Source organism: Mus pahari, chromosome 6 (genome assembly GCF_900095145.1).
Source record: "Mus pahari chromosome 6, PAHARI_EIJ_v1.1, whole genome shotgun sequence".
Lineage (NCBI taxonomy): Eukaryota > Metazoa > Chordata > Mammalia > Rodentia > Muridae > Mus > Mus pahari.
The window spans coordinates 83628361-83651545 of NC_034595.1; the positions used below are offsets into that span (position 1 = coordinate 83628361).

At 41.8% G+C, this 23185-nt stretch overlaps 1 protein-coding gene across 3 annotated transcripts in view; it reads left to right on the forward strand.

The window, feature by feature from the left end:
- Eya3 (EYA transcriptional coactivator and phosphatase 3) overlaps positions 1-23185 on the forward strand; it is an 81655-nt gene that overhangs the window by 41046 nt on the left and 17424 nt on the right. For 2 of the 3 annotated variants that reach the window (XM_029539662.1, XM_029539663.1), the window contains 6 exons: positions 1945-2082; positions 10060-10145; positions 11591-11774; positions 13811-13947; positions 18410-18493; positions 20485-20574. In XM_029539662.1, coding sequence (XP_029395522.1) covers positions 1945-2082; positions 10060-10145; positions 11591-11774; positions 13811-13947; positions 18410-18493; positions 20485-20574 — 719 coding nt within the window. The remainder of the gene's footprint in view (positions 1-1944; positions 2083-10059; positions 10146-11590; positions 11775-13810; positions 13948-18409; positions 18494-20484; positions 20575-23185) is intronic. The other variant, XM_021199707.2, reaches the window with a different exon arrangement.

The window sequence follows — 23185 nt, forward strand, 5'->3', positions numbered from 1 at the left end:
CGGTAAAGGTGCCGGCTGGCAAGGGTGATGACCTGAGTTTGATAACTGGATCCTACATGGTAGAAGGAGAGAAGCTGTTCTCTGACCTTCATATCTTTTCACAACACACACACACACAGACACAGTATATTTAAAAAAAAAAAAAAACACGCTGGGCGTGGTGGTGCACACCTTTAATCCTGGCATTCAGGAGACAGAGGCAGGCAGATTTCTGAGTTCGAGGACAGCCTGGTCTACAAAGTGAGTTCCAGGACAGCCAGGGCTACACAGAGAAACCCTGTCTCGAACCCCCCCCGCCAAAAAAAAAAAACAGAAAACAAAAATACCGTTTGGTTTCCTCATTTGCTCTGTGCAAAGGTCCTATAGAATTCATATTTCTGAATATATGGAGTTACATATAGGGTACCTTTAAAGAAATATATTTACATACCTAAAAGACAACGATGCTAGAGGCAACTTTCATATTGTCTTTTATTCATCCTTTCCTCATAAAAAAAAGAAAAAAACTATGTATTTGAGTTTCTGCCCTGGCATGACGGCTCATACCTCTAATCTCATTACTCAAGAGCACTGGTCCACATGGTAAAACTTGGTCTTGGATAGTCACATAGTAAGTAGTAAGGCTAACGGGAAATTCTTACTTGATGCATTCGTGTTGATGAGATGTTGCTTTAATACTGTGTATTAATAAACATGTTCACAACTCTTAAGGCTTTAGGGTCTAAACCTACTTGGGAAATATAATCAGTTTGTGAACAGTAAATATGGGAGTTACTGTAATATGCTTAAAAATATATATATAATGCCAAACCACCAAAAATCATAGCACCGATTCTTACCTTTTATATGTAAATTAAAAATAAAATAGTGGCCCTTAGAGCTGGTTCGTCTGTGTCAGTGCTCGCTTCTCAGGCCTCAGGGTCTGAGGTTAGACCCTAGGACCAGGTAGAAAAACTAGGTGTGGCGGTGTGTGCGCCTGTAACCCCAGCACTAGAGCTGGGGCATAGAAGCAAGGAGCATCACTTGCTGGCTGTCAGGCTCGCTCCATGTTCAGCAAGAGACCCTATCTCAAAGAGTCAGGCAGAGCGATGGAGTAAGGACTCCCTGAGAAGTGTGGCTGAACTTCCGTGATCCAGTAATAGTTGTTATGTTTGGATGATAGAATCATGTATAACTTTTTTCCTTACATGTCATTTTGTTTTTGTTTTATACAGTGTGATGCTATAAAGTGTAGACAGCCTTGATATATAGTTTTTATTTTATTTTTGGAGACATGATCTCATATAGATGAGGATATCCTTAAAGTTGCTAGGTAGTCAGGATCTGCCTTTACTTCTTGAATGCTGAGGTTATTGGCATTCACCACCATGTCCACTCTATGTGGTAGGATTGAAACCAGGGCTTTATATATGTGAAGCAAGCTTTTCCCAACTGAACCACATCTGGGGCCTATGTAATGTTTTTTTATTGTTTTAAAAGCAGGTGTGTCTTTCCTAATATAGGAAACAAAGTTTATAAAATAATCAGATTAAGAAAAGTGTACTAAACCATTTAGAGAACTTGTTTACTCTTTGTGTAAGTGAGTTTTAAGTTATATAGGCTATCTCTGAACTTGACGATGTGAATTGTACATTGACATCAGTAGTTCTGACAAGTACGCCAGTTTGGTGTACTCTTTTCTGAATACTGGTCAGTTGCTCCAACCATTGAGATAAAGGAACATCTGTGCTACTGTTGGGGATTTAGCAGTTTTTGTTCCTATGGCCCCTTCCTTTAACTCTTTGAAAATATTTGCTTGAGTTATAAGTGGGCGAATCAGTAATTTTCTCCTACAAGCAAATCTAAGACTGCGACTTGAAACCTACCAGTTGGTATTTAAAGCATAGCCGTGCTCCTCAGCCCTGTGTGTTGTTTGTAATTGGTCCACTTTATCATCTGATTCAGGTGCACTGTGGCCAGGTATGAAACCTGAAAGTGGTTTAATTCAGACTCCATCTCCAAGTCAACACAGTGTTCTTACCTGCACTACAGGGTTAACCACAAGCCAGCCAAGCTCAGCACATTATTCTTATCCCATTCAAGGTAAATAGGCATGGTTGTGTGTTTGTTATTTAACTTTTATCTTTTTTCTTTTTAATTGCCCGTATATCCAACCAAACTGGATGATACAGGAGCACCGTCTAAAGTAAAGGGAACAGCATGCGTTTGTGCATGCTTTTTGTGTTAGGCAAATCTATGCAGTGTGGTTGCAAGTAGCTTAGTCTTTGAATGCGAGCTGCTTACTAGAAGTGAAGCCTTCTCTTGCATGCTGATACCTAGAAAGCTTCTCTTGGTTTTGTACTAGTCTGTCCTCAGTGGCATCTTCACGTGGAAGTTGGCGACTCCTTGAGTCAGAATTTGGCTAGCTTCCATGTGAATTGTCAGTGGAATGTGCGATGTGACTGCTTTTCGGCTGGTGGCTTTGTGACACCCATCCCATTCACTACTACTTGGTGAGAGTATTTCTTTTGCTCAAAAATGCTCTCACTATCGGGGGCGCGGGTGTAGGTAAGTGGCAGAGTGCTTGCCTAGCATGTGTGAAGAAAAAAGAAGTTCATTTTTACTTCTATTCAGGGTGAACTTCCCTGAGTTATTCTCTGATAAGGTTGGACTTTTTTAATCAGGATGAGTAGGTGGAAGGGCAGTGTGATGTTTCCTTACCTACTCTCCCGAATCCACTGCTCTAGAGTGGAGAGCAGTGGCCGCCTACCTGACATCTCCTCTTCTCACTGCTTCTGTTGTTGTTGTTGTTTGTTTATTTTACAGCTTGTTACATTTCATTCCGCATAAAATAAACTATGCGGGTGATGACTTATGCCTTTAGTCCCAGCACTCGGGAGGCAGAGGCAGGCGGATCTCTTGAGTTTGAAGTGAGCCTGGTGTACAGAGTGAGTTCCAAAACTGCTAAAACTACACAGAGGAACCCTGTTCAGAAAACCAGCAAAAGTTCTAGAGGGATGAATGTGGTCACCACAACCTCTATCTATAGAGAGGAATCTTGCTGATGAAAAAGGTTTTTAGTTTTAACTGTTTTCAGTTCATTGATTTGGGACTTGTTTGATTCTGTAGTAACAGCTCTAGGCCACTTTTGGGTTTTTGTTTTTTGCTTTTGTTTTTCTTTTCTTTTCTTTTTTTTAGAGACAGGATTTCTCTGTATAGCCCTGGCTGTCCTGGAACTCACTCTGTAGACCAGGCTGGCCTCGAACTCAGAAATCCGCCTGCCTCTGCCTCCCNAGTGCTGGGATTAAAGGCGTGCGCCACCACGCCCGGCTTGTTTTTGTTTTCTTAGGATTAATTTTATTTGTGTATGTATATATGCTGGTGCTTACAGGAACCAGAGGTAGCCTGGGTTACAACCTTTGTGATCTGCCCAACATGGATGGCAGGAATAAAACTCAGATCCTCTAGGAAATCAGTGAGTGCCCTTAACCTCTGAGTCATCCCTCCAGCCTCCCACTTTGTTCTTAAGACCTAGGTCTAACCTACCTTTACCTAGGGTTTCAGAGTCTCCTCTTGCTGGCTCCTCCCTGTTTTCTTTCTCTCTAACAGGAGCAACCCAAGAGGAACAAAACTTAAGGACATGGTCTAGGCTCACCTTGAACCTGTGGGCCCAACATAGGAGGAGCCTCCTAACAGCCTTTGTGCCCATCTGGAAGTAGCACACAGTACCATTTCTAACTTTCATTTTATTTTCAGTGTTTTTCTGAGATAATAGGTTTTGGGGATCAGCTACAAGCAGTGAGGTACCAGGTCCCTCTTAGCTATATCCCTGTTTAGGGATACACATAGGTCATGAAGGAAGAGTACGGGTCCTGAGGTATAAATTCTCTATTCTTTTGTAGTTTTGTCTTGAATTTGACACTTCTCTTCCCTTGTTTGCCTTTCATTAACTACTGTCCTTACTTGTCATGTGTTGAGGATAATTTTTTTCTTTTGAACCTGTTAACCTGGTTTCCTTTGTTTTTCTATTAGTAGTAACTGCTAGTGTTTAGTGCTTGTAGCTAAGTGCTGAGCCATTTTTCTGGCCCCTTTTAAAACTTTTGTAGGTGAGTGTGGGTATGTACATGTGAGTGCAGATGCCATAGAGGCCAGGAGAGGGCGTTGGATTTCCTGGACTGGAGTTACAGGCAGGAGCTGCCCAGAATACTTACTGGGAACCTAAGGTCATCTGAACGGTAGGATGTGCTCTTACTTACTGAGCGCTCTCTCCAGCCCTAGCAGACTTTCTTGTTAGTTTATTCTTAGTTTGACAGAACAATTGGGCAGGGTGTACATGGTCCTCAAAGAATTTGTACTGCAAGGTAGAAGAGAGAAAGATAGGTGGGTGGAGGGGGTGAACAACTCAGCAATAGCACAGACTCCATCCAGGAAAAGAACTGTGCAGAGGCCCTAAAACAAGAACCAGAGCGAAGGTCGGCTTACAGCTTGGGCATTTACAGGGCAGTAAAGAAGGAAGAAGAGGACTGAAAAGAATTAACAAGATATGGCTTAACATCTCCCAGAGCTACCTGTACTAGAGGCTCATAGGGGGAGGAGAGTAAGAATCCAGAAAAATAAAAAGTTACTTAGCTCTGGGAATTGGAGTGGTTATTGCATGACTATTTACAAAATGAAGGGCTTTACAAGATTACATAATTATCAGCTAATGTGTACACCCTACAGTTTTCCCTACACTTAGCATCTGAATATGCTGCATTTGGTATGATTAATGAACTAACATTGGAAACTATTATCAGTTAAGGAGGTAACTTAGTCAAGCGTAAGATGTATCTTACATCTAATGGTCCTCTCTCCCTAGGTTCCTATAGACTTTCTGCTCTGACGTTTCTGATTTATGATGATCTGGTGGTGGCTTTGGGGATGCCCCTCCGATAGAACTTATCTGATGGTTTATTCATGACTAGACTGGAATTACAGGTTTCTCAAGGGGTCACAGAGGTAAAATACCACCTCATATCAAATGCACATTCTCCCCACATCACTTAGGACACTTGGAATTAACCCTGACCAATTGGCTCAAGGCATGCTTGTCAGGTATCTTCACTGAAAAGTTACTTTCTAATTTGTCTTTCCATTGTGGGGGGTGTGTGTGTGTGGTGCTTGAGACAGACTTTTACCTTGTAGCCCTGGCTGACCTTGACTCCTGACCCTCCCAAGTGCTGGGATTATAGGTGTGATCCACCACACCTGGTCTAGAAGTTACATCCATGTGAAAGGTTTTCTGCCCCTTTTATGGCCATCCGTTTCTCTCCCATCACTTTCTTTATTATAAAGATCATTTGTTTCTGGACTCATAGACATTTATTTTATACTTTGAATTTTAATCCAGAGCAGCTTTATTTGCTATCCCATGTGGTCACAGGAAAACACATTTAGTTGAGTCTGATGTCTTTTTACATTTTTTCTTTTTGTTTTTTTTTTAGGCAGGATTTTCCTGTGTCGCCATAGCTGTCCTAGAACTCACTCTGTATAGACCACGATAGCCTTAAACTATGCCTATCTCTACCTCCTAAATGCTGGGATTAAGACACATACCACCGCCGGGCGGTGGTGGCGCACGCCTTTAATCCCAGCATTTGGGAGGCAGAGGCAGGTGGATTTCTGAGTTCAAGGCCAGCCTGGTCTACAGAATGAGTTCCAGGACAGCCAGGGCTACACAGAGAAACCCTGTCTCNAAAAAAAAAAAAAAAGACACATACCACCACTGCCTGGCTGGCACCTTCTTACATTAATACCACTACTGACCCTTCTTTTGGTTTTGGGTATTTTGTTTTTTTAAACTCTTTAGTATCTGACATGAGGTGCTCTAAGACATCTTGTATATTATCGAGTCCTGATGAGCCATTTCTCTGAAGAGTCTTAGTTTCTCTTACTGAAAAGAATGGTATTAGAGACCAAGCTGTGGGGGTTATCAGGGTGATCTGGGTAAAGGTGCTTGATCTGGTCCCCAGGATACACGGTGGGAGGAGGGGGCCTTTGTATCAAATAACATACAAATACACCAATGAATGGAACTGTTTTAGAGCAACACCTTTTAAAAAAAGATTTATTTATTTTTATGTCTATGAGTACTGTATCTGCATGTATGTCTGCATGCCAGAGGAGAGCATCAGATCCCATTATCAGTGGCTGTGAGCCACCATGTGGTTGCTGGGAATTGAACTTGGTACCTCTGGAAGAGGAGCCAGTGCCCTTAACCCCTGAGTCATCTCTCCAGCCTAAATGTAACTTTTAAGAAAGAAAATAAATGTGTGAAAACACATAAATGAATAAATAAATATAATTTTTAGAAAAAGCGATGAAGCTGACAGGATGGCTCAGTGGGTAAAATTACTTGTCGGTCATGGGAGCTATACAATCTGAGCTCAATCTCCAGTGGAAAGGAAGTACCAACTCCCTCCCACAAGTCATCCTCTTATCGCCATACTTACACCTTGGCACACATGTGCAAACACACACAAATGAGCCTGTGGGGTCCAATCTTTTTCAAACCACAACACCTACACATGCAATACTACTAATAAAAAAACAAAACAAGTTATGGGCACATTGCAACTATGGTATCAGGTGTCTTTTTTTTTTTAAAAGATTTATTTATTTATATATATGAGTACACTGTAGCTGTCTTTAGACACATCAGAAGAGGTCTTCAGGTCCTATTACACATGGTTGTGAGCCACCACGTGGTTGCTGGGAATTGAACTCAGGACCTCTGGAAGAGTAGTCAGTGCTCTTAACCTCTAAGCCATCTCTCTAGCCCAGGTGTCATTTCTTTTAGATATTCTGTTAACAGAGTAAGAAATATATGTGTGTGCTCTAACCTGTGTTAAGTACACATATATATTTTAGGTTAAATACATGAATCTTTACTGGTTTCTCTATCTCTAATCCATTATCACATAGCTCTGTTCAGACTCTATCCACTGCTGATGTAAATCTCTACTTCATCACTTAATTGTTCATGTCTGTGCATGAAGCATGTATGAGCACATGCCCCAGCATACATTTGGCAGTTGGGTGAGTTCTCTCCTACTGTGTGGGTTCTGGGGTTGACGTCAGGTCCTCCGGTTTGGTAGCAGGTAACTTTATCCACTGGATCACCTCACCAATCCTTGTTTGGGAGAAATTACTTTGATTTATTACTAAGCTTCTTGAGTGCAGGGGTCTTTTATCCCTCTTACATTTTTAAGTACAGTGATACAGGCCACGCCCATGTAATAGAACTTGCACTTAGTAAACAGTATGTGTTTGACAAATGAATGAATGAGCCAGTGACCCACACTGGCAGCCTAGATATGCATTTTCTGCTAGGTCCCAATGGCTAGGACTTGATTGAGTTTTTATTAAGTATTTTGGTTACATGCTGAGAATGTGTAGCTCTCTTAAGAGTAGGTAACCTGACTGTCAGCCTCTGACAGACAAAAAGACTTTGTTTCTCGTGCCTAGTCTGTGCAAAACTGACTCTCACAAGTAGTTGTTAAGCCTCATCTTTCTTGTTTGGTTGGATGGTTTGGTTTTTCGAGACAGGGTTTCTCTGTGTAGCTCTGGCTGTCTGGCTCAGTAGACCAGGCCGGCCTCAGGCTCAGAGGTCAGCCTATCTCTTGAGTGCCTGGCTACGCCTCATCTTTTATATGTCAGGCACTTTGCTAGATACTGGACATAATAAAATAGCAAGGTATGTCCTTGTAGAGCTTAGAGTCTGGTGGAAAGGGTAGAAAACACAAACTGTGAGGGAGTAAGAATTCCCTAAGTCCTCTGAAGAAAGGGTGCATTATCATGAAGAGCATTGTTGCTTTTATTACACGTGCACTTTAATATATGTCTGTAGGATGATTAGCAATTTTTTATTCCTAACTTTTTTTTTTCTTTAAAGATTTATTTATTATATGTAAGTACACTGTAGCTGTCTTCAGACACTCCAGAAGAGGGCGTCAGATCTTGTTACGGATGGTTGTGAGCCACCATGTGGTTTCTGGGATTTGAACTCTGGACCTTCGGAAGAGCAGTCGGGTGCTCTTATGCACTGAGCCATCTCACCAGCCCCTATTCCTAACTTCTTAATCATAGTTCTTTATAGGGTAAAGCATATAGAGGTTACATATAGAGGTTTACGTTTTTAGGTAAATTAGCTTGGGTTCAGTGGTAGTTATATGAACCTAAAATATACCACTTACTTTTTTGATTTAGGGTTATTAAATTTCTTTTATTTTTTTGTTGGTTTGGGGAGTTTAGATCTCATGAAGCCCACACTGGCCTTGAATTCACTATGATTATGAAGCTGGCCTTGAACTAATCCTCCTTTTCCACAGTCTCAGAGTACCATGCTTGGCTGATTTTTACATTTCTGAAACCCCTTTGCCAGAGCACATCTCCCCCATGTGTATAGACCAGGTATACTTGAGTCTGCAGGTGTCTAGTGTTGATAATTAAGAGATTGCTGGGCAGGAGGAGAAAAGAAACTCAAGCCACAACCAAAGGAAAGGGAAGTCGGTCTGGGAATGAGAAAGATAGCTCTGCTCCCACTGGATGTCATTTTTGTTCAGTCTGTTCTGTTTCAGGCCTGCCTAGGAAAACACATTGCTTATATCCTGGAACTACCAGAAAGTCTTTTCCCACAAAATGATGAAAATTGCTTAGGAGTTACCTATGCTGTACTGCTGTTTGATGCTTCCTCTTAGGAAAGTGAATGGAGTAAACTATAGCAGTGACTATTGATGGGAAGCAAATGCATTTCATTTACTTGTGTTTAGGAAAGAAGCCAATAAGAGCCCTGTTGTAGCCCTGGTGCAGAACACTGTAGATTTCAGGAGACCAGGTTCTCAGTTCAGCCAGAGACTGAGGAAAGGACCCTAGGGGAGGAGCTAGGAGATCCAGTTGATTTTTGACCACTGGGATTATCAACTGGACTGAACACACTTCTCTGGCTCAAGCTCTTCAGCGGGCTGAGCTTGCGGCAGGAGCAGTAACTGTCCCTCCAGAACCTGGTTCTGGTTTGCCCTGCATGCTTCCTAATTCATTTTCCCCGAATTCTGTTCTTAGTGGAGGTTTTCTTGCTGCCTTTTCCCTGGAGAACTTTGTGCTGTTCAGTTTGGTCCTTCTGGTGGGTGGCTGCAGCAGGAACCATGTTTCTATGTCTGTCATAAGTGAGAGAGAAGAGTTCAGAACAGGTGTCTGGTAATACTGACTACCACCCTGTCTACCTGGGCAAAGCCCTGTTGTATTTGCTAATCACTGAAGTTTGGGCTTAGAACCTGATAGACTATGTTTTACAAAAAGATGTAAAAGTTGAACACATTCTAAGAAGTTGTTTGATAGAATACATTTTTACCTGACCAGATGAGATTTATTATCTTCTGAGTCTTTGAGGGGAACTAGCTTTATTTCTCTCAATGTAAGTATGTCCCTCAGGAGAGACATAATTCGGGCGAATGGCCATAACTCGTACCACCACACAGGGCTCCCCAGAGCTCTGCTGGTCACTTGCGGGGAGTCAGCTTTCAGCTTCTGGAGACGACCCGGGTGGTTTGGCTTAGTGCTGACTTTACTGCTGTGGTGTGTCAGTGTGAGCTGTGATGCATCCTTCTAGGACTTTCCATAGACTCAAATTGAAACAAATCCTCCAGTGTTTTGTTTGTAATCAAGCCCCACTGTGGTATTGCATGCAAAACAAGTGTTTGCTTTTTTAAAAAATTGTTAATGGATTTTATGTATATGATGTTTTGTTCCTTTTATGTCTGTGTATCATATGTATGCCTGGTACCACAGAGGCCAGGAGGGCCTGGAGTTACATGCGATTTTGAGTCATCATATGGGTGCTAGAACTTGAACCCAGGTTTTCTGGAAGAGCAGCCTGAACTCTTTTTAAGACCTGAGCCATCTCTCGGCTTCCAGCATTGCCTCTTTACCCAGGATTCTTTGTCTCCTTGCCAATGTGTTCAGTTAAAACAGGTTATTTTCCATATCCTTAAGCCATTTACATCTAATTACATTTAACATCTCTTAATCCTCTCAATCCTGTAGCTTCAAGCACAAATGCCAGCCTGATACCCACTTCATCTGCAATTGCCAATATTCCAGCAGCAGCCGTGGCCAGCATCTCAAACCAGGTACTGTGCCCCTTTGTTCATCTTCCTTGAGATGATTCACCCAACTTTCACTTCCTCTCTTCTTTCCATGGTCAGCTTGCCCATCTAAGGAATGACTAGGAATAGTGTAGACTGCTGAACCCTGTTGCTGGATGCCCTCAGAACTCTGGCTGCTCTCCTGTTTCTCCTGTTCCTTGCTAATCCTCCCAGGAATATGATTCTGTCTGAGGCATCATCTATTATGTTAACCCCAGCCTCCCCCAGGGCTCTCACTAGAGTGTGCACTCCAAAAAGGGCCGGGATTTATTTTTCTATTTTTGATCAGTTTTATATTCCCAGAGCCTAACAAATGTCTGGCTCTCATTTGGAAGGAACTGATAACTATTGTGGCATGAGTAAATACTACCTCCACCTACCTCCTTACTATTATGGTTTGGTTTGTTTTTCTTTCCATGTTTTTTGAAAGAGGATTTCATTGTGTCGTCCTGGCAGTCCTGGATCTTGCTTTGTAGACCAGGCTGGCTTTGAAGTCAGAGAGGTTTTCATGCCTCTGCCTCCCAATTTCTAGGATTAAAGGTGTGCACCACCACCACCATGCCCGCTGTGATTTGTTTTGATCACTGTTACATGTGTGCTTAAATGATCACTATCATGTCTTCAGTGTTTTAGGGTTTGGTTTGTTTTTAACATGTGCAGACTTTCTCTACAGCAACCTCTGTGACTGCTATTGTCTCCGTGGACCTCCTCCTTGACCTTCTGTGCCTCACTGTTTCATTGGTGCTGTGTTTAGTTTTTAAGTCCACACGTACCTTGGGGTTCATAGGGGGCTGTTCTGTTTTGGGTGGGAGGGTTGGTTTTTTTGAAGCAGGGCCTCACTCTGTACTCCTGGCTGTCCTGGGGTGCACCACCGACCAGGCTGCTCTCAACTTGCATTCATCCTCCTGCCTGACTCCTGAGCTGAGTTCATGTGAGTTCACAGTGGCCCGGTGTTTCTGGTATGTTCCCAGCTGCATGCTGTGCAGCCCCGTATAGGCTCTCTTCCTTTCATGGCCCTTGTTTTGATCTTCAAAGGATAGTGTCTGTAGTTTTTCACATTATAACTTACTCCTGAAGCAGGTTTAACCAAATTCATATTGTCCACTTAGATGATGCATCTGTACTCAGGTTTCTGCACTTTGAAAATCATTGATTACTTGGGAATGTTAGGTAGGTGGAAAATAAGATTTTTTTTTTTTTTTTTTTTTTTTTTTTGGTTTTTCGAGACAGGCTTTCTCTGTGTAGCCCTGGCTGTCCTGGAACTCACTCTGTAGACCAGGCTGGCCTCGAACTCAGAAATCTGCCTGCCTCTGCCTCCCAATGCTGGGATTAAAGGCGTGCGCCACCACACCCGGCTGGAAAATAAGATGTTTTATGAAAATAATTTTGACCTCTTGTAATAGTCTTGTTTTCCTCCCTTTGGCCCACAGGATTATCCCACCTATACTATTCTTGGACAGAATCAGTACCAGGCCTGCTACCCCAGTTCCAGCTTTGGAGTCACAGGTCAGACTAACAGTGATGCTGAGAACACAGCATTAGCAGCTACAACATACCAGACGGAGAAGCCTAGTGCTATGGTGCCTACACCAGCCACACAGAGGCTTCCTTCTGGTAAGTACAGAGGACCCGACTTCATCCAACAGTGTTTCTAAGGGACGGTAAAGGGTTTTGTTCTGGGATGAGTTAGTTTCACCATGCTGTTGGTTTTCCTTTCTAAGTTTAAACTATGTAAACAGACTGTGGTAAGAAACTATGTGTGAATATTTGTACATGCTTAGAGCAGAAAAGTGCCAACAGCGAGATATGTTTCTAGTGCACTCTGCTGTCCCATATATTCAGACCAAGAGCTTATTTGTTGAAGGTTGGTTGCAGGGCTCCAGTTTTAATATAGGTGTGACTTTAAACCCCACTAGGAACTCAGAGCAGGCGCTCTTTCTGTGTCTTAAACTTCTTTAAGGTTCTAAGTACAGCTACAATCTTTTCCCAGCAATCCTAACATTTGACTCGGGAGACCAGAGACTGCTTGTGAGTGGTACTGGAAGACCTGGCCCTGCCTGCACTGTCACCAGCAGCCCAAGGAGTTCCCTTCCGCTTAAGAAAGCCTAGTCCTTGATTATACCACAGAGTTTCAGGATGAGCCAGAGCGAAACAAAGTTAGTGAGTTAATAATATCAGGGAGAGTACATGCTTTCCAAGTACAAGTGTGGGAGTTAGAACTCTTGGTCAAGATGATACGGCCCTCAGCAGCTGGGGCTTCTCAAGAGGGATTGCACTTAGAGAGCTTTACAGTGGCTACAGGTATGATTTTGTGTCTAAGTTACATTGTTCAGAAGAATGTAATTTACAACAAAGTTTAAAGAATAAACAGCTTAAATTTTAAGTAAAGTTTAAATACTAAGTAAAAAATCTGAATATGGTAGTGAACACCTTTGACACTTGGGAGGCTAAGGCAGGTAGATATTTGTGAATTCTTGGCCAGCCTGGGCTATGTCTCAAAAAAAAAGTTAGATTAGAGATTAGTTCTTCAGCTTTGGACTAGAAAGATGACTATACAGTTAAGAGCACAGACTGGCTGGGCAGTGGTGGTGTACGCCTTTAATCCCAGCACTTGGGAGGCAGAGGCAGGTGGATTTCTGAGTTCAAGGCCAGCCTGGTCTACAAAGTGAGTTCCAGAACAGCCAGGGCTACACAGAGAAACCCTTTCTCAAAAAACCGGGGGGGGAAAAAAAAAAAAAAAAAAGGCCCAGAGTGTTCTTCTAGAGGACCTGGATTCACTTCCAGGCATCCACAGGGAAGTTCACAACTGTCTGGAACTCCAGTAGTTCCAGGAGACCTGACATCCTCTTCTAACCTCCTGTGTCACTGCATGCAGAATACTCATTCATGTAAAATAACAATAATAATAGTTTGTTAAAAGACTATAAATCTGATGTATTTCTCCTTTGCATGTTTTTAGATGTACTTATATCTGCATGTGTTTTGTGTGCATATATGTATGTATATATATGTATGTATACCACTGTTTGTCTGCTTCCCTCAGAGATCACGAGAGGGCTTTGGACCCTGAAACTGGAGTTAGAGGTGGCTCCACTTAAACCCATATTTATCTCTTCAAAAGCAGCAAGTGCTCTTATCCACAGAGCTATCTCTCAGTCAGGAACATTTGCTTCATTTCAGGAACATTACTTCATAAATAAAATTATGAGGTGCTTTTCATAAGGTACATTTAGGGATGAGAGCGGGGTGCTAGTATAATTAAACTGGGGGTCACAAACATTCTGGCCATAAATAGGTATAATTTGTTGTTTAGACTGTCCTTTGGATGTCTTTAGGAAGGCACATGTTGTCTGTAGGCAGAAGATGACACTGCGGAATCCTGGTCAGATTGTGGTGTAAGGGACTCCTTTTTCTTCCAGGTTCCTTTATTTTTAAAATAACGACTCTGTTTTTTTTTTTTTCCCCCATTTTTTTATTAATTTTTAACAATTTTTTATTAGATATTTTCTTCATTTACAATTTAAATGCTATCCCAAAAGTCCCTTATACCCTCCCCCCTTTTATTACTCCTCTTGCAGACCCCTATCTCTGTTGTGGTTCTCACAGCCTGAGACTACTGACAGTGTACATCTTGTTTTTCCTTTGAACAGACTCTTCTGCAAGCCCACCTTTGTCCCAGACTACACCAAATAAAGATGCTGATGATCCGGCCAGGAAAAACATGACTGTCAAGAACCGAGGCAAGAGGAAAGCTGATGCCAGCTCTTCCCAGGACAGTGAATTAGAAGTACGTGAAGAAACTCACTTGAGTTAACCTACTCTGTTTTTCTCACCTCTGTCTGGGATTTTCAGAGATAATGTTGTTGTATGTTGTGTCTGCTTGTATTCCTGTGAGGGCATTTAATTGGCCAAGAGGAAAAGAATCCAGGTACAAGAAAATCCCTCCATGCGCACAACTTAGCTTATATATCCCTTCCAACCATTTCACCTTTTTTGATTCAGGTAACTTTAACAGAAGGAACAAATTGTTCTCTCTGAATGACGTCATAGTGTTTCCATTTAGAAATCGAAAGTGTAGGCCAGGCGTGGTGGCGCACGCCTTTAATCCCAGGACTCGGGAGGCAGAGAAGGGAGGATTTCTGAGTTCGAGGCCAGCCTGGTCTACAAAGTGAGTTCCAGGACAGCCAGGACTATACAGAGAAACCCTGTCTTGAAAAACGGGGAAAAAAAAAAAGAAATCGAAAGTGTGGGGATAGTGTGAGTACATCTGTGGGACACACAGTTGGCTGACTGCCTGACAAGCGTGCCAGCACACCACAGTGCTGTGAGCACTGCGGGATGTAGTGCGGCCATAGACTGCAGTCACGGTTGGAAAGAATAGAAAAAGTAAAGAATGATAGAATTTTACATCACATTACTTTTCTGACCTTAATTTTTCTTTGATGATACTTAATAAAGAAAAAAGATATAATTAAATAATGCTCTTAGACACAGATAGTTGAAGCTGTACATAGAATCTGTCTTCTTCCTTTCTGGGGAGCAAATGTAACAAGAAATAAGGAAACTAAAGTTTTAATATCATTCTTAGGAAAACTGACAATTCTCATTTTTAGCATTTGTACCACAGTGCACATGACATAAAACTTTGCTATTTTTGCTGGACATACTACACACCTGGCGTCCTATGACTTCAAACTGCAGGAAGATCAGGGGTCCAAGGGTTATTTTTGGCTTCATAATTGCCTGAGACTCCAACCTAAAAACCTTTTTAAAAAGGATTGTACTGTTTTGTTAAGATTTGAAAATGTTTATGAGTATGGATGGGTATTTTTTAATGTGTGGGTGTTTTGTTTGCATGTATGTCTGTGTACCGTGTGCATACCTGGTGTCCAGAGGCCAGAAGAGGGTGTTCAATCCCCTGAGACTGGAGTTAGAGACCTGTGAGCCTAATTAAGGTCGCTGGGTGCTAGGAGTCCAACCTCTGGTGAGCAGAGAGTGCTCTTAAGTGCTCAGCTGTGTCTCTAGCCCCAACTTTACCATTTTAAGAGCATTATTCAGTGTTGTTAGATCTATTAGCACTATGTATTTCTGGAACATTTTTGTGGTTTTATGTTTGGTTTTCTTTTTAAGACAGTCTCACTCTTGCCTTGGACTCCTGGGCAATCATGCCTCACACTCCTAAGTGCTGAGATGACAGCTGTGAGCCACTCTGCCCTTTGTTAAGAACCTTTTCTTGATCCTACACAGACTGTCTCCCTATTAAACAGTAAATCCCCATACTCTTTGCTAGCTCATGGCAACTACAACTCTGCTTTCTGCTACTGTGAACTTGCCTGGTCTGGCTATATTTAATGTGTACTCTTACCAGGCTTATTTCAGTCACTATTATGCTCTTTTATCTGTGTTGCAGCATTTGATCCTAATTTCATTTCTTTCAATGGCTGAATGGTACTTCACTATATATGTACATACGTACTGCATCTTGCTGAATTTGTGTATGTTACAGAACGCTTTCACTTCTAGGCCATTGTAAATAATGGGATTGCTAGATCTTCGTGTGTTCCGCTTTATAAGGAGCCACCAGACTTCTACACTTTACACTCTTACATTGCTACCTTTGACCACATTCTCATTGATGCTTATTTCTCCTCTCCCCTTTTTAAATTGTATTTTTGGTGGTGGTGGTGGTGGTGGTGGTGGTGGTGGTGGTGAGGAGGAGAAAGGTGCTCTCTATACCTCTGGCTGCTAGAACTTGGCTCTGTAAATTAGGCAGGCCTGGAACTCACAGAGCTATGCCTGGCCCCACACCTTTTAAAAATGAAAGCTACCCTATTGTGTGTAAGGTGACATCTCACTGTAGTTGTTCACTGCATTTCCTAATGACTAATGACAGTGAACATCTTTCCATGACACTGAGTCCTAAGTTGAATCGCCTGACTCCTCTAACTTTGTCCTCTCTTGAGGTTGTTTTGGTATTTGGAAATCTCTTCAGATTCCCTATGAATTTTTTGAACAGTTTTTTATTCTTCTTCCTTTTTTAACATTTATTTAAAATTGGTAATAATTAAATCCAGTGTTATGTAAAACACTGTTTTAACAAGTTTAACAAGCACTATGGTGGGACTGGAGAGGCGGGTTAAGGGTACTTACTGCTCTTGCAGAGAACCAAGTTTTGGTTTTCAGCACCCACCTGGTGGCTCACAACTGTCCATCACTCTACTCCTAGAAGATCCAACCCCATCTTCTGATTTCAGAGATGATTTCACCAAGCATGCACATGGTGCACAGACACACACATGTGGGCAAAACAGCCACACACTTAAGATAAAAATAAACGAGTCTAAAGAAAAAAATGTTAGATAACACTGGAGATTTGGTCACATGTGCTTTGGCCTTGCCATTTTAGTAACATTGTCTTTCAATCTGTGGATATTACATCTGTTTTTCCATCTTCAGCAGTATGTTAGGGTTTTCCCTATATTGTGCAAATCTTTTGTTTCATTGGTTAAATTTGCTCCCGAGCGTTACTTTGTTATGTATATTGTATTTTGTCTGCATGTGTCTGCACATCAGAAGGAGGTATGAGACCCTTGAGACTACAGATACAGATGGCTGTAAGTTGCTATGTAGGTGAAGGGAATTAAACTTGGGACCATTGGAAAATCAACCAGTGCTCTTAAGGGCTGAGCCATCTCTCCAGCCTCCTGAGCGTTAACTTTTGATGGGATTGATTCTTATATTTTTTGTTTTCAGATCACTCATTACATTAAAACATCAGAATATTTTTTTTTTAGTAATGTATTGAACACATTATCTTCTACTCCTAACACACACACAGTGCATTTTCTTTATCTGTTGAGGTTGGCATGTGTTTTCCCTCTCTTAAAATTAATTCTTAAGTATTATATATTATTATATAATCCCTGATTAATTTTGTCTATGGAGAGAACCATTCTAAAATTCCAAGCACTGATTAAACTCAGTTATGATATGCAGTTATTTTTCTGTGTTGGGGACTTTGGCTTGGTTGAGATGTGTGCGCTGTTTTTCCTGAGGGCTGTCGTCTTCCGTGCCGCCCTAGTCTTGTCTGCTCCATGGTCTGCTCTTAGAGATGCTGGCTTCCCTGCATGAGTTAGAAAGTGTTCCTTTTTAGTGTGCTTTTGGAAACATTTAGGAAGAGTAACGTTAATTCTTAAATGTCTGCTCTAATTCACCAGTGACAGAACTGGATCTCAGGCTTTTCTCTTAGGGACGTTTTAAATTACTGGATCCACCTCCTTACTGGTGGCAGGTTTTACCACATTTTCTGCTTTTTCTCTAGACAATTTAGGTTGTGTTATGTGTTTCTTAAGATTAGACTATTCCACCTGGTTTTCCATTTTGTTGGCATACAACTGTTGAGGAGTCCCCGGCAGGGTCCATTACACCTGTGATGTTGGCGGCTCTGTCCCCACCTACATTGATGGTCTTACTCATTTGAGTCCCTGTCTTTGCTTCGTCCACCTTGGTAAATGTCAGTTCTGTTGAGATTTTCAAAGAACCCACTGTTGCTTTCCTTGTCTTTTCTCTATTCTGTTCTCTTGGCTCTTCCTACTTTATGTCTTCTTCCCTTTCCCTAGCCGTAGCTTGAGTTTGCCCGCCATGTGTAACAGTCCTCAGATGTATAATATGGCTATGATTTGAGATTTTTCGTCTTCTTGAACTGGGGCTTTAACCCAGAGCCTTAGGGCTGTAGAATGTGAGCTCTGTCCTGAGGCTTGAAGCTTCTATTTCCCTCTTTTCTTACGATGGGCTCTTGCTGTGCAGCTGAGGCTGGCCTCAGCAGTTAGTGATCCCTGTCTCTGTTTCCTCAGTTTGGGGGTTGCAGGCATACACCCCGGCCAGCTGCCTGCTTGTTCGCTTGCTTGCTTTCTGACTTTCTTTTTTTTTTCTTTTTTCCCTGGTTTTTGTTGAGACAGGGTCTTACTGGATAGCCCTGTCTGGCCTGGAATTCTCTAAATTTACATGGCTTCAAACTTGGGGAGACCCCTTGCCTCTGCTTCCCAACTGCTAGAATAAAGTCATGCCCCCATGCCATTCCTCCTTTAATGTTTTAATGTTTAATGTTTTTAATTTTGAGTCTCTAAAATTGTGTTATTGCATTTTCACATATTTGTAGATTTTTGTTTGTTTGTTTAGTTTTTCTTGGTTTTGGTTTCTCATTCCACTGTGATTGACAGATAACTCATTTTTTTGTCTTCCCCCCTCAGCGGGTATTTCTCTGGGACTTGGATGAAACCATCATCATATTTCATTCCCTTCTTACTGGATCCTATGCTCAGAAGTATGGAAAGGTAACTGGAGTCTTCTGTTGTAACTGTCCCTCCCCTGAAAGTCCATTTTCTCTGCTGCCTCTCTTGCTCTATTGACTTTTTGCATATATATAGTTGACAGTATTAGGGATTAGAGCTCAAGAGATGGCATGTAATACAGAACACTTACAGCTCTTACAAAAGACTTTAGTTTGGTTCCCAGTGCCTACATGGCAGCTTACAACCATCTACAACTCCAATTCCAGGGAATCCAACACTCTTTTGTGGCCTCTCCTTACATTGTATGCATCTGATACAAGGACAAAACATGTAAGAAAAACACCCATATCCATAAACATTTGAAACAAAACCAAAAAAAGTTTTGGGATCAAACCCAGGACCTCACACATGCTAGGCAAGCATTGTACCACTGAGCTATGTTCCTAGTCCTATCCTGTTGGCCTGGAATTTCTCATGTATAAAACTTAACTACGTGGCTTATGTCTGGCAGGCTACATACCTAGGTACCTTTGATGGTAACACGAGACAACTGATGTAGAAGCAGTACTGACTCTAAAGTTATTCAAGAATTCGTTTTCAGGTTGATGAGATAACTTACCAGGAAAAAGTGCTTGCTGCCAAGCCTAATGACCTGGGTTCGGTCCTCAGTACCCACAGTGGATGTGATGAGCAACTCCTCTCAAGTTGTCCTCTGATAGGATGTGTGTACGTGCACGAGCACAGACACACACACACACACACACACCAAATAAGTGTACTTTCTAATGTACTTCATAAGCATTAAAGTGTAGAAAAACTCAAAATTGAATGAACTCTCAGGATTATATATTCCAAATAACTGTCTTAAGCCTTAAATTACTAAAAATATTTCTAAGAATTTCATTTAGCCAAAAATGAGTTAGGGATAAGTAAATTAATCTTATAGGTACTATTTCTAAAAATAGGTCATCACATGACTTCTGTTATGTTGTATTTTGTTTTGAGGTGCGATCTTACTCTATAGCACAGGCTGGCCTCTAAATCTGTTATCCTCCTGCCTCTAAACTTCCCAAATGCTGGGTTTACAGGTGTGAGCCACTGCCCCAGATCTAAAATAGATGTGCTTTTTAAATATCCAATTGTGCCAGACAAAATTCAATGTGTTTACTCTTCAGTGTAAATGTACTTTTAGCAGAATGAGTTGTTAATAGTACTCTGTATTTCTTTGTCTTGAGACAGGATCTCACTGTTCTTGAACTCCTGCCTCAGCCTCCTGACTGCAGAACTGTGCTTTGCCACAGATAATCTCCAGGATCATTTTTTTTTTCTATAAATAAATTATAACAATAACTGTTTGCTGTCTTGCTATTCGTGGTTTTCTAGGATTGTCAGAAAAGACTTTTGTGAGTGAGTGCTGAGCAGCTGACAGAAGCTCCAAAACTACATTCCTAAAACAGCTAAATACTTCCGCTCAAAACTATATCCCTAAGCCTGATGCTTCCTTTAAAGCAGCCTGCATTGGTTGCCCTGCACATACTTAGACTCTGGCCTTCTTTCCTTCCTGGCTGATTGGACTGTTGAGTGTCTTGTTTTCCTTGAATCACAGAAGCAGGAAAGGGACTGTGCGTATTACATCAGCAAGGGTTTTTTTTTGTTTTGTTTTTTCAAGACAGGATTTCTGTATAGTACTGGCTGTGTAGACCAGGCTAGCCTCAAAACTCAGATCCACCTACCTTTGTCTCCTGAGTGCTTGAATTAAAGGCATGTGCCACCATTCCTTGGCTTTGACTTTTTTATTAATAACTACCCATAACCTCTGTATTTTATAAGCCCACGTTCTTATAAATGTGAGTGGAATTGCCTCGGTAAGATTTGAAGTCCTGTTGTGTTGGACTAGGCTCAAAGTAGTTTTTAAACATCTGAACATTAGAACCGGTGCTGTGAGCTGCATCAAGCACCTGTTCTTACCTCCTCTCCTCTCCTCTCCTCTCCTCTCCTCTTTTCTTTTCTTTTCTTTTTTTTCTTAATTCCAGGACCCAACAGTAGTAATTGGCTCAGGTTTAACCATGGAAGAAATGATTTTTGAAGTGGCTGATACACATCTATTTTTCAATGACTTAGAGGTAAGTATTTTAAGTTGTTTTTTTTTTTTTTTACCCTGTGAAGTATTTTATTCTATAAGGTGTTTGCTAGTGCCTGATAAGAGATTGGGTAAAACAGGGGTAACGGGGGAAGGGTTCTGTTGACAAGATCTCCATAGGCTTCTAGCTCCAGGAAGAACAGTGCCACAGTTCAGTCTCCACATCTTGGGAGTTCTTGCTTAGACTTAGTTCATTTTTTTTTAAAGCAGAGTTGGAGGTGGGACGTTTTGTTTCATTTTGTTTTGAGACAAGGTCTCATGGAGCCTAGAAGGGTCTTGGACTCACTCTTGCCTCTGTTCCCTGAGTGCTAGAGTTAGCAGTGTGCCACCATGCCAGCGTTTACACAGAACTGGGGAGTAAAGACCATTGGTGTGTGTTAGGCAACCACTGTGCCAGCTAAGCTAGCCCAGCTTGGAGGTAATACAAAGAGTGGCAGTAAGAAAAAAAGTATGTGGGTTTCTCAGAATGGCTCCTCTGACAGCAGCCAGGTCTGCTGACACACATCTATAATCCCCTGCCTAAAGAGACTGTAGGAAGACCTGTTTCCAAAAAATAAGATAAAAATTGATTTTTGTTTTGGTTAGTTTATTTGTAAGTAAAGTACAGGAACACTAATATAAAAGTCAGTAATCCAGCCAGGTGTGGTGGCGCACGCCTTTAATCCCAGCACTTGAGAGGCAAAGGCAAGCGCAGATTTCAGAGTTCAAGGCCAGCCTGGTCTACAGAGTGAGTTCCAGGACAACCAGAGCTATACCGAGAAACCCTGTCTCGAAACGCCCTCTCCCCCCCCCAAAAAAGTCAGTAATCCAATATGTTATTAAATAATATATAAAGGGTTTTATTATTTGTAGTGTTAATTGTTTTTGTTTTGAGACAGTCTCACTGTGTAGCCGTAGCTGGCCTCAAACTATGTAGATCAGTTCAAACTCAGAGAGATCACCTGCCTCTGCCTCCTCAGTTCTGGGATCAGAAGTGTGTGCTGTCATGTCCTGCTGCTGCTTTTAAGTGTGTGGGGGTGTTTTCTGTTCATGTTTTTCCAAGCTCACATAGGTGCAGTACCCATAGAGGGCCAAAAAGAGGCCATTAGATCCCCTTGGTACTTGAGTTACCAATGCCCTGTGGGTGCTGGGAAACAAACCAGCTCCTCTGGAAGAGAAGCCAGTGCACTTGACCATTAAGCTGTCTTTCAGTCCCTGTGCCCAGCATGCGCACGTGTGCGTGTGTGTGTGTGTGTGTGTGTGTGTGTGTGTGTGTGTAGTTAGTTAGTTAGTTAGTTAGTTAGTTAGCTGGCTAATTTACCCGCATGGTCTCTTAATTGATCGATGACTAATCTAACTGCTATCAAATGGGTTTTCTCCACTTTCATTGACTATTTTTTCTTTTCAGTGTAATTTGTCAAAGGTCCTTACATGACACAGATAACCCTGATCTATATGAATCTATTATATTTTTCTTCTATATTAAAATGCTCTGACTCCTATTTCAAGTTTATTTGCCTATGTTCAAATGGCAAGATATTCTTCTGTATTTTCTTGTAGAAACTTAAGTATTTTTTGTTCTGTTTTGGGTTTTTGGTTGGTTGGTTGGTTTTGGATTGGAGACGTTTTTTGAGACAAGGCCTTAGTGTACATTACCCAGGATGGCTTTAAACTCCTGCCTCAGCTACCTAAGTGCTGATATTACAGGCACACAGTAGCACTCCTGACTCTGATTGTATTTCTGTGCAAGTGTATCATCCACGTGTAAGTGAGGCTTATGTACTCAGCTCTTATGAAATAGAACACACCAAAAGTACAGGTGAGGCACTCTGCCTTTTGAGGTTCCCTTTGGGGTAAACATGGTATAATAGATCATAGGACTGGGGCTGTGAGAAGTTCAAAATGGGAGTCTCCGGCTGGGTGCAACATGTTCCCAACCTAGGCTTGAGCAGGCATCCTGTTGAAGAAACTAGTGATAGAGAGAGGGCTGCTGGGAAACAGGACAGAGGCTGAGAGGGAGCAGGGTCACCACTTGATATCTTTACACTCTGTACTGTGTGCTGCATCAATGGGTTTTTTAAAGCAGCAATTAAAAAGTAAAGTAAGAGAACATTTACAAACACAAAGTAAGGCCACTTGTGTTTAAGCACAGTTCTTCAGCAAACCAGATGACTGTGGTAAACTCCAGCTGTACAAAGCTTTAGTCTTCCCTCAACTACACTTGTTGACAATGTCAAACAGCATAGTTTTTAATCAGTAAACATTGAGAGCCTACTGTGTGTCAATAATTATTCCCAAATTGTATTTGTAATGATTTTCTAGACGTAGTCCGAATTCAGGACTGAAAGTTTTGGAAGAATTTGACCTGAATGTGTTCCTGACCCCAGGTCAGTAGTTCTCAACTTTAGGGGCCTAAGAGTCCCCTGGGGAGTGTCTTAAAATTGGAGAGCCTAGTACTTCAATTCCAGAAGTTCGAGTAGGTCTGATGTAGACCCAAGAATATGGATATTACAGACCTTCCCAGAGGATTCTGGTGTCAGTGCCCTCGTGGTGGCAGGGAAGACAGCAGCCAGCTAGGCAGTTGGTGCATCTGGGCTCCTCTCTCTTCCACTCAC